The 12,452-nt window shown below is 38.6% G+C and overlaps 1 protein-coding gene across 1 annotated transcript in view; it reads left to right on the top strand.

The window, feature by feature from the left end:
• Positions 1-8,714, top strand: part of PPP1R3A (protein phosphatase 1 regulatory subunit 3A) — a 227,869-nt gene extending 219,155 nt beyond the window's left edge. The window contains exon 4 of the mRNA XM_075345012.1: positions 4,983-8,714. Within this exon, the coding sequence (XP_075201127.1) occupies positions 4,983-7,181 (2,199 nt within the window). The 3' untranslated portion in view covers positions 7,182-8,714. The remainder of the gene's footprint in view (positions 1-4,982) is intronic.
• Positions 8,715-12,452: the final 3,738 nt, after the last annotated feature.

Raw genomic sequence — 12,452 nt, 5'->3', positions numbered from 1 at the left:
AATGTCTTTGCACTAGTGGGACTATAGCAAAGTCCAATAGCCACAGATAGGATGCCACTAGGTACACTGAGTGTTTGCTAGTATAATGGCTTAGTTATAATGAGTTGGAGTGTGCAACGCAGGCAGATGCGCTCTGCAAATGTCTTTGCACTAGTGGGACTATAGCAAAGTCCAATAGCCACGTTTAGGATGCCACTAGGTACACTGAGTGTTTGCTAGTATAATGGCTTAGTTATAATGAGTTGGAGTGTGCAACGCAGGCAGATGCGCTCTGCAAATGTCTTTGCACTAGTGGGACTATAGCAAAGTCCAATAGCCACGTATAGGATGCCACTAGGTACACTGAGTGTTTGCTAGTATAATGGCTTAGTTATAATGAGTTGGAGTGTGCAACGCAGGCAGATGCGCTCTGCAAATGTCTTTGCACTAGTGGGACTATAGCAAAGTCCAATAGCCACGTATAGGATGCCACTAGGTACACTGAGTGTTTGCTAGTATAATGGCTTAGTTATAATGAGTTGGAGTGTGCAACGCAGGCAGATGCGCTCTGCAAATGTCTTTGCACTAGTGGGACTATAGCAAAGTCCAATAGCCACAGATAGGATGCCACTAGGTACACTGAGTGTTTGCTAGTATAATGGCTTAGTTATAATGAGTTGGAGTGTGCAACGCAGGCAGATGCGCTCTGCAAATGTCTTTGCACTAGTAAGACTATAGCAAAGTCCAATAGCCACGTATAGGATGCCACTAGGTACACTGAGTGTTTGCTAGTATAATGGCTTAGTTATAATGAGTTGGAGTGTGCAACGCAGGCAGACGCGCTCTGCAAATGTCTTTGCACTAGTGGGACTATAGCAAAGTCCAATAGCCACAGATAGGATGCCACTAGGTACACTGAGTGTTTGCTAGTATAATGGCTTAGTTATAATGAGTTGGAGTATGCAGAGGACACGAGGGTACAGTGCCAGGATTTTGGGGCTCTGGGTAGAGGAATGGAAGCCTGCCTTTCTATCCCTCCTAATAGGGAAATGCAGGGAGGAAATCCCTGACCTTGGCTACACAGACGCTGTTGCTGTTTGCAGGACCTGTCACCTTAACTCTGACCCTGCCGGTTTGAGCCCTTAAAAGGACTGCTATAAAGTGCTCTCCCTAAGCTGTCTAACGCTGTGTATGCAGCGCATACAGCTGTATCGGCGATAGGACTCAGGAGGACGGAGCTGCGACAGTGATGTCTGACACCAAAGACGCAGAAGGCAGATAATGGCGTCCTGGAAGAAAATGTCCGGTTTTATAATGCAGTTACATGTGACATGGACATCCTATCACACATGCCGTTGCTTCTCTGGCTCAAAGTCCACTTAGCTGTGTGTGTGTCTGGGATTGGCTGACATGCTGGCCCGCCCCACTACACGCGCGCGCTTAGGGAAGGAAGACAAGAAAAAAAAAAAAAAAATGGCGATCGCCATTATAGAAACAGCAGTGATCTGAAGGCGCTGTTCACGCACACTATACACTGAAATATCATAATAGTGTGATTCACAGAGTGACTTTCACTATTACAGCAGAAACCAAGCTAAGATTTAGCTGTTTTTTTGCTGCTAGAACCATTCTCGAACGTTTCTAGAACTATCGAGCTTTTGCAAAAAGCTCGAGTTCTAGTTCGATCTAGAACATGCCCCAAAATCACTCGAGCCTAGAACTGGAGAACCACGAACCACGAACCGCGCTCAACTCTACTCAGGGCAAACCCACATGAAACAAAAATCTTCTAATTCTCCTAAATACCCAAGTTATTTGTTGTCTGGTGTAAGTATTTTAACACAAACAAAAGATTCCCATCCTCCATTACCATCAATTTGGTATCTATACATGCCAATGATGAAATTGGGTACAGGAATTGCAAAAATCAGTGACAATTTTTTTTGTGTTGAAACCTCCATTCTGCATGATGTGGGCATACTACAATGTGTGGTCGCATTTTAGAACGGCATTTATTTAATCCAGAATGTAGGATAAATGTGCATCTCGTCTAGAAAGTGTGGAGCTTTGATTGGCTTTTTCTTTTATAATTTTTAAATAGAAATAAGAAGTATTTACCAGTAATTTCAATGTTTTTATTCACACACTTAATCATAGCTGATAAACAGAGAACCATTAGCAATAGGTGTTCTCCCTCTCCCAAGATTGAGATTATCTATGGGCAGATCTACCATGTTCAACCATAGATACAGTGTACATATATGCAAAGGTACCCTTGATAAGCTTGATTCATGACGCAGATTGTGTTGGAAGTTGTTATTACAAACTGAAAAATCTTCTGCAAGACAAGGTCTTCATTAAAACCGGTGGAGACTGCAGTCATCAGAATTCAACAGTAGAACAGAGCATTGAAAAGAACCTGTCAATCAAGCGAGGTTGGTGGAGATAGAGTTTGCAACTTGAAGATACTTGTACTCATAAAATCTGTCAGTGTTTAGTTTGACTTATAAAACCTGAGTGTTTAGAAAGGATTATAGAATAATTCTGGGATGGATTTGTAAAGTAAGGACCAGGTTATCTATTCCATGATGTATCCAAATTATATTGCTAGATTTGGTGACAATTCCTGTCATGTGAGACTATGATGATAGCGGGAAACCAGGACCCTTAAGCTGGCTAGGGTGCCCAGTGCTCTCTCTAATCTCAGGGAGACTACTAAAGGTGGGGATGCCTTAGTGTCCTTCCTGTTCCTGCTCCTGATGAGCACTGATCTTATACCTTCTCCTCAGAGGGGGGCCTGGGCAGTAGTGTGATTTAACCTACAGAAATAGACAAACAGGGGAAACCAAAACTGTCATACCATACTCACACACAGAGGTATGACAACAAGAGATTATTAGGAAAACAAAAGCAGGGTGGAAACAAGCCTATGGGGAAACTCCACAACAACACCAAGCACAGGCTGCTCTTCAGCAAATCTGGGACACCACAGCACACAGACCAACACAGCTGAAACTATAGTCAGTGTTGGTAGAAGATCTCCTCAAACCTAAGTATGAGATGAGCACATGTGATAGGCTTCCTTACAACATGTGATCCCAGAAGCTTAACAAGCAGGCTAGCAGAGGTTAACTCATGCTAGATTGTCTATGAATGACCACACAGCTGGTTGATGCCCGAGTCAGCCTGCATACATCAGAAACACCACAGGAAATATAGAGCGAAGTGTCATAATCTGCAATGTGAACAGCATCTGATGGAGCCATGACAGTCGGTGGGTTTTGACAATTCCACTTTAAGTCCATACAGAAGTAATTTTATCTGTCATTATGATATTTTAATTTGTAGGTGTGCAATAGCAGGAGAATAATGGCAGACATAGATCAAAAGTTTAATTCCAGCATAACTTCATACTTTTACTTTTCACAAAGATCCAGACACAAACAAGCATGTTAGCATAGTTACAGGGGTGAAAATATAAGTTCACATAACGTGACAGTTTAGCTTAGAGCCAAAATGGGTTCTTAGGTTAAGGATTCAGTAGGATCATTATAGTCAGAGACGGACATATCATTGGGGCAATCTGTGCAGCACAGGGGCCTAAAAGGTAAAAGAGCCCATTACCACTTTCAAGGCAGTAGAATTGTGCATAATAGTGAGCTTTTAGATTGCAAAGGGTCCTTTTCTGTTTTTGTCCGCTGCTGATTACAGTTGTTCAGTTATGTCCATAAGGCCTGCATTCTGTGTCTTTACTTCCTTCCCAATTACTTAGGCCCTTAGCTTACATTTTCAGTGAAGCCGAAGTGCATAGACCTAGATTATTGTGCAGTGTCAGGGAGGCAGATATTGGTAAAGACGTTCGGTGACACCACCCTTACAATCATATAATTCTCTCATACCATAGTTAGTGAGATATTTAGTCTTGGGACAACAACACACCCACAACTAGTCCCCCATTATTTAGCATATCACTACTGCAGTTATAAAATACATTTTTGGCATACAAAGAAATCAATTGGACAAGGAATTGGGCATTTTAGGAAGGGTACAATGGTCAGGTTCATTTCAAACCTGATGAATTTTGAAAACCCATGTTAGAAAGATTGTACAACTCTGAAATTGAAACTAGCTTTTGATGAGTACAAGTAAAGAGCTTGAGAGCTCATGGGACCAAATGTAGTCAGTCTCCATCCACCCAGCATGACTGACAGCTGTAGATTGAACTGAGCATTATAAGCTTTCAGCAGCAGCGGGGAGGAGGGACACTGAGGAACTATCAATTTAGAGTTTGAGTTTAAACTTAAACAAATGTATTCTGACATGGATTTTCAAAAGAACATCAGCCTCATCAAGATCTATATAATAATGTATACAGTTTGTATTGTAATCAGTATTGTGCTGCCACTTCAAATAAAACAAGCATATGCTCGTGTGAGTTATTGGTAATCTTTATTTATAGACAAAAAGGAACAAATAAGATTTTTTTAATATTTTTTTTTAATAAGTAAATTTGCATAAAGGTGTATATTAACACCTATTTTAATACTGCTACAGTCTATATTGAATTAAGTCAAGTGCATTCAATTCCCTCAGCTATCAAGCCCAGGCAAATGCAGCCCTTGTTCGCATGAGCTGCAAAACGTCTCCTACACGCATCATGGGCAACATTCAGAGTGTCTAGGATATAATGACAGGTATGAATCTAGGTGATTTACTCCTTATGAAGATTTACTGATAAATATTAACTTGCTTGTTATGCATAGGTCAATGAAGAACACTGAATATGAAGATATGTTTACTACCCTCACATAACCATTGCATCCTAAAAGATAAAATGTTTCTAACCGCTTGATTGTTATCCTACTTTGGACATTACAGGAGCATGGTTGTATTTATTAAATCTTCAAGATGATTTTGTTTGTTTCTTTAAATGGTTATGTTTTTAAAAGAAATATATTTTCTGATTATTATAATCATTTTTTTTAATTTTTTTTAAATCACAGCTAAGTCAGCGACTTATGAATGCCAGAATTACTTCTATTGAAGAAAAATACAGTACTGGGTTTCCTGAAAACTCAATTTCAAGAGCTGATCGACAACTAGATGAAGAAATTCCATATCTGAAGAATACTTATACTGGCATATCAGACTATAATTCAGATCAGCCAAAAGAGTGTGATCATAGTGAGGAACGTCTTCCTATCACTGAGGTCACCTCATCTAAGGAGACTGAAGACTTCATCTCTTTGTTAAGCAGCAATCATCATTCTGGACACTATAAAGCGCTCACAAGAACACAGGAATGTTTAGATGAAAGTGAAAAAACAGAATTATATTTACATGGCTCAGAGTTAATTGAACAGGAAAAAATCTCACCAGTGACTTTAGATGAGGAATTACACCGGGAACCATGTCAGCGGTCATCAACTGTAGAGCAAAGTGAGTACTCTGTAAGTGACAGCTGTCTCAAAATATCAGAAGATCCATATGCTATACAAACTGACATTACACAGTTAACCGAGATAGTAGAAGTTTGGGATGATAATGCCAATCCAAATTATGGCCATAGCATAGCTACTTTACCATACTTTTCAACTCAAGACACAAAGGGAATAAAAGATGAGCAAAGTGAGAAAAGTAAAAGTGAAACAATTGAGAATGACACTCTCCTGCCAGCAACAGTAGAACATACAGAGAGAGAACATCCCATGTTATTTTCACAGCAGGAGGAATTCCAAAATCCTTTATATAAATGTAAATCTTCTGGTAGCGATGTCCTTGAAACGGAAAATGCAGAACAAATTCAAAAGATTTGCGGCTTTACATCTCCAGGTGACGCTTACCTGTTTAGAGATGGCCAAGAAGAAGCAACTCAAAATACAAATCTTTCTCTTTCCTTTTGCCAAAATACAAAAAGCATAGATAATATCACCGAACCTGAAAAACAATATATTACTACTGACTCAGATGCGGATATTAATTCTGCCTCATTGGACAAACAATATAATAGTATAGGCCAAGAGAGTCGCTGTGTTAAAGGACATAAGAAAATACAGGTTGCTGATGACAAAAATGTGGTATCAGAAACAGACGATCACATAGATAGACCTATACATGCAGGTAATGATTCCGAAAAAAAATCACCAGTGCTTGAAGCCTTACCATCAATAGCTTGTGCTGCAGCTGAAAATGTGACACAGAGCACATTTCATAAAGGGAATGCAATGCTGGGAACTCTTCCAAGTGAGCAGACACAGGGATACAAGGTCATAATTGCTAAGATAACAGAAGAAAAAGGTCAAAGTCAAACAAGTGCTCAAGATAGACAGGGTAGCAAAGGTTCCGCTATAGATATTGGTGAAAATGTACGAGCACAACAGGGGTCTGATGAGAAATCAGAAGAAGAATCATCAGGGAAGAACATGGAGGTCAGCGAGTCTGATGAGATATCAGAAGAAGAATCATCAGGGAAGAACATGGAGGTCAGCAGTGATAGCATTGTATCTAGTGATACAAAGAGGGTGGAAAGTGTAGCAGAGGAGAGTACATTAAAAATACACAATATTTCACATTTACCTACAGAAAGTATACATTATGGGGATGTGGCATATATTCCCAGAGGAAAAAATGAATTAGAACATCATGAAATCAGGTCAGATGGCTTGGTTGGAGACCGTATTGTAGAAAATGATTTTCCAGTTATAAAGTCCAGCAATTCATTTACAGCACTGAGGCAGGTTCTAGATGTAATTACAGAGGAGGATGTTGTAACTGAAAAGGAGACAGTAGATTTCACTAACGTGTCACAACTGGTTATCACAGACGACATAGCAAACATAGATAATGTGCGGGCTAAAATGGAAGAGGGATATGTGGGGCCATCTATTTTTATCAGTGAACATGAGGATGAAGCAGATACTAAATATCTAGAAGCAGAACAACAGAATGAGCTGCAGGATACAGAATATTTTCAGAATGATCACACATATCCTAACCAGCAGACTCCGTCTGGCACAATTGCCACAGAGCCCACAAATATGGGCCATGTGAGCTCTAAAGTCTTCTGTGTTATAATGTTTGTGGTGTTTGCTGGCCTTATGTACCATTTCGATTTTCTGGTATGTTTTGCCCTCTACCTTTTCTCATTATACTGGCTATACTGGGAGGGAGGCAGAAATAAAAATCCTGTTCGAAAAGAATAACAATGTTGCTCCAAAACAAAAGGAACATCAAGTCTAGCAATAGGTGGATATTAGTGGAAGTACATACTTATCATCATCTTTCTTAATTGTTACTTGAGTTAGGACCACATAATAGGGATATCTGGAGTAAGTGCTTACATCTGCAAAAATATGAGATGTTTATTATCGAATATGTTTCATTTTCATTATATATAGAGTGAAACTCAACCTAGTCTGCAAGCCGCACTAACAAAGTTTACTGATTTTTGAAATATGGTTCATAGAAGAGAAGAGCTGTTGGTCATAGCAACCAGTCAGAGTATTGCCAAATATTTAACAGTTTTTTTGTCTTATAATATCAAGAATATTGATTCTCTACAAAAATTAATGTAGAACAACATAATTTCAATGGTCCGGACTTGGTGACCACATTATTAATTTCCTCAAATTTCAAGTTCAAAATGGAAGTCTATTGTGAGTCCCAGCATCATCTTTTGAGCTAGTGAGATGCACTCTACTGTATTAATGTCAAACACTGTCATCTTTTCCAAAGAAACAAGTTGAATACATGGTGAACATGGTTGAGAAAAAACTTGGCAGATAAGAGTAACTTTTGTACTGAGTGCCTTGCTATGTAATTGATAATACTGGTATATTTTCTTCTGTGAGAGAATGATTTATGTCAAGCTTGCTGCTTCTACTTTTAATATAGACCATGTGGGATAAATGTTTTGTTTTTAGTTAAAGGGGTTGTCTGAACACGTGCAAATCAGAAAAGTGGTTAATTACTATAAAGCAATGGTTTCCAATCTTCTGTAGGGCATGGGTCATTTTAAAATAAAACAGATGATATTTAGCCACACTGAGTATCAAAGGGGGAAAAAAAGCATAAATGTTATCACTAAGTGATATGCTTTTACCCTAGTGGTTTTGTCAATGATTATGACTTTCATTCTAAGGCTGGAGTTACACTTGTGTGTAATTTGTGCGAGGACCGCATCGCACTGCTCGGACCAGCTGGCGGCTCTCTTGACAGGAGTGTGTCAGCTGCATAGAAATACATGGAGATGACCCACTCCTGTCAAGAGAGCTGCCGGCTAGTCCTGGCGATGCTATGCGATCCTCGTGGGAGTCACACACAAGTGTGACTCCAGCCTAACATCAAGTTCTGATAATACTATGCCATTTCCAAAGACCCTAACGCACAATAGTACATCAATCTGCCAACAGCTAGGGAACAACATACAGGAGTCCTAAGAGAGAGGTGCCACGAAGTATGTCATAGTTCAATTTTACCTGCTGGCTGTAATGTTTACATAAGGAATTTTGATAGAGAAGTTAACAATCTATCCATCCACCAACTACCTCTCCCATGCTCACCGGCTGTTGGTAATTTTAATTTTTCTCTTGGTCTAAACATCAGCTCAATTTGCCCATCAAACAAAAAAAAATCCTTTAATCTATGATGTGATTTCTGTTATCATGTACAGTCATATGAAAAAGTTTGGGCACCCCTATTAATGTTAACCTTTTTTCTTTATAACAATTTGGGTTTTTGCAACAGCTATTTCAGTTTCATATATCTAATAACTGATGGACTGAGTAATATTTCTGGATTGAAATGAGGTTTATTGTACTAACAGAAAATGTGCAATCCGCATTTAAACAAAATTTGACCGGTGCAAAAGTATGGGCACCTCAACATAAAAGTGACATTAATATTTTGTAGATCCTCCTTTTGCAAAAATAACAGCCTCTAATCGCTTCCTGTAGCTTTTAATCAGTTCCTGAATGAAGATATATTTGACCATTCCTGTTTACAAAACAATTCCAGTTCAGTTAAGTTTGATGGTCGCCGATCATGGACAGCATGCTTCAAATCATCCCACAGATGTTCAATGATATTCATGTCTGGGGACTGGGATGGCCATTCCAGAACATTGTAATTGTTCCTCTGCATGAATGCCTGAGTAGATTTGGAGCAGTGTTTTGGATCATTGTCTTGCTGAAATATCCATCCCCTGCGTAACTTCAACTTTGTCACTGATTCTTGCACATTTTTTGTCAAGAATCTGCTGATATTGAGTTGAATCCATGCAACCCTCAACTTTAACAAGATTCCCGGTGCCGGCATTGGCCACACAGTCCCAAAGCATGATGGAACCTCCACCAAATTTTACTATGGGTAGCAAGTGCTTTTCTTGGCCTGCCACTTCTGGGCTTAACAAGAACTGTACCTGTGTTCTTCCATTTCCTTACTATGTTGCTCATAGTAGAAACTGACAGTTTAAATCTCTGAGACAACTTTTTGTATCCTTCCCCTGAACAACTATGTTGAATAATCTTTGTTTTCAGATCATTTGAGAGTTGTTTTGAGGAGCCATGATGCCACTCTTCATAGGAGATTCAACTAGGAAAAACAACTTGCAAGTGGCCACCTTAAATACCGTTTGTCATGATTGGATACACCTGCCTATGAAGTTCAAAGCTCAATTAGGTTACTAAACCAATTTAATGCTTTAGTAAGTCAGTAAAAAGTAGTTAGGAGTGTTCAAATAAAAAAATGATAAGGGTGCCCATACTTTTGCACCGGTCAAATTTTGTTTAAATGCGGATTGTACATTTTCAGTTAGTACAATAAACCTCATTTCAATCCAGAAATATTACTCAGTCCATGAGTTATTAGATATATGAAACTGAAATAGCTGTTGCAAAAACCTAAATTGTTATAAAGAAAAAAGGTTAACATTAATAGGGGTGCCCAAACTTTTTCATATGACTGTATTGTGCTTTGTAAAATTTCCCATACACAATGTCTAGTTATTAGTGATAAGCGAGCACTACCATGCATGGGTGCTCGGTACATGGTACGATCAGTTGGATGCTCTGACGGGCTCAACTCGTGTACCGAGTAAAATGGAAGTCAATGGGTGACTCGAGCATTTTCCGGAAGATCCTCGTAGACTTATATTATACTTGGTTAATGGGTTGAGCCTGTCCGAGCATCCAAGTGCTCATTACTAATACCAAGCACCCGTGCATGCTACTGCTCTCTCATCACTAATAATTTGCCAATGTGTGTAGGTGGATCCCAGCTTAGTATAGATGGCATATGGGGGAAGAGAATTATTAGATTGAATTTCAATATGTGCAATCCTTTGTTCCTGTAGGATATAATATGCTGACAGAGTAATCTGACAGTGACCTGTTCCTTAGTTTTCCATTGAATGCATACATATTGGCAATGTTAAGTGTGCAGAGATAAGGAGGATTCAAAAGGAATTCAGTGAGTATTTGGGGAGTTTTTTACCTCAGTATTTGTAAGGACTTGTGCATACATTGAGTGTTTGGTGAGTTTTTACCTCAGTATTTGTAAGGACTTGTGCACACATTGAGTGTTTGGTGAGTTTTTACCTCAGTATTTGTAATTCAAAACCAGGAGTGGGTAAAAAATACAGAAGTGGTGCACGTGTTTCTATTATACTTTCCCTCTGATTGTTCCATTCCTGGTTTTGTCTTACAAATACTGAGGTAAAAACTCAACAAATATTTAAGGTGTGCACGTAGCCTTACAAATACTGACGTGAAAAACTCACCCAGTACTCAAGATGTGCATGTGGCCTTACAAATACTGAGGTAAAAGACTCAACAAATACTCAAGGTGTGCATGTGGCCTAATATACAACTAGTATTTTTTGCTGGGGGGAATGTGCATAAAATGAAAATGCATTATTTTAGAAAGCTCTTAGAGAGTTCAAGATAAGGATAAACAGGTTATGTTTAGCTTTCTTTCTCAAGGATGGCTGTGTCTTTCATATTCCTAAAAAAAAGACACATGACAAGTCAAAGGGGAATAAACAACGCAATTGTACGTATTTATTTATAAGCTATTAGTCACTGTAACAGGCTCATGTACTGCATCTATCTTTCATATTGTTTCAATTATTAGCTTAATTTTAATAAAAGCTGTTTGGAAATATATCTCTGTCTTCACCACATTTCAATAAAAAAATTCAGCTAGAAATTTTGCAGTGTGAGGTTTATGCTTACTACTAAACTAACCAAAAAAAGGACCAGGGAAATGTCAAAATTTAGCCAGGTAATGTAAAAATAAATAAAAATGATATATTTTTGACAGCGTGGATTCAATTTTGGGACATCTTTGAAGTATACAAATACTAGCTGTAGCACCCAGCATTGCCCAAAATAGTAACTGTCTCTCTCCCACTCTCTCTCTCCAAGCCTCTGTCTGTCTCTCTATCTCTTTGTTTGTCTCTTTCCATGTCTGTCTCTGTCTGTCTCTGTGTGTCTGTCTGTCTCTGTCTCTTTTTCCCTGTTTGTCTCTTTCCCTGTTTTTCTCTGTCTGTCTGTCTCTGTGTGTCTCTCCTTGTCTCTGTCTGTCTCTATCTGTCTCTTTCCCTATCTGTCTCTTTCCCTGTCTGTCTCTTTCTCTGTCTGTCTCTTTCCCTGTCTGTCCCTCTCCCTGTCTGCCTCTTTCCTTGTCTGTCTGCCTCTCTCCCTGTCTGTCTGCCTCTTTACCGGTCTGTCTCTGTTTCTTTCCCTGCCAGTCCGGCTTTGGGACCAGGATCTTTAAGTGAAATCTCCTTGGACTGCTTATCGGATCCCAAACACTGCTTCGCTGTACCACACGCCTGAGTCTCCTATCTTATACACATATTATAATTTGGTTCAGCACTAGGTTGTGCAATTCTGCTACAATACCAATGATTTCAAATGCATAAATTACCAATGTGCTATTTTTTTTCTGCCCACATTTGTTTTCTGTACACATTTTTAACTGGTTAACTGCCTGTTTTTTCAACTCTAGTGCACCACCATTGATTTTCATTTAATAGCTTGTAATTACAAGTTGGGCAGTTTCTATTGATACCCACAGTATCCCACAGAAAGGCATATCTATTGATTTATCGATTTATTTATATATTTGCTCATCTATTGATACACAGACCTTTATATATTTAAGCTTAACACTACTCTGTATTGAATTTGGACACACTCATTTTGACACGTGGTAGTCCATTCTTATTTAACCTAAATACATTCCCTCAAGGAGTGAACAATTGAACATAATAGTGACAATCAGCTATTAAACAAGAGAAATCACCAGCAACAACAGCCTTTATTCTAAAGTTAGGTATTAGAAGCATCCTCCCTTCTATTTCCATCCTAATAATCGATTAAAAAAAAAAAAAAAAAAAAAATACACATATATATTTAATAATATAATATATATATATATATATATATATATATATATATTTATATATATAT

The sequence above is a fragment of the Anomaloglossus baeobatrachus genome, chromosome 4 (genome assembly GCF_048569485.1).
Source record: "Anomaloglossus baeobatrachus isolate aAnoBae1 chromosome 4, aAnoBae1.hap1, whole genome shotgun sequence".
NCBI lineage: Eukaryota > Metazoa > Chordata > Amphibia > Anura > Aromobatidae > Anomaloglossus > Anomaloglossus baeobatrachus.
Note: the sequence above shows the minus strand (reverse complement) of the source record. Positions and strands in the feature narration are given on the sequence as shown.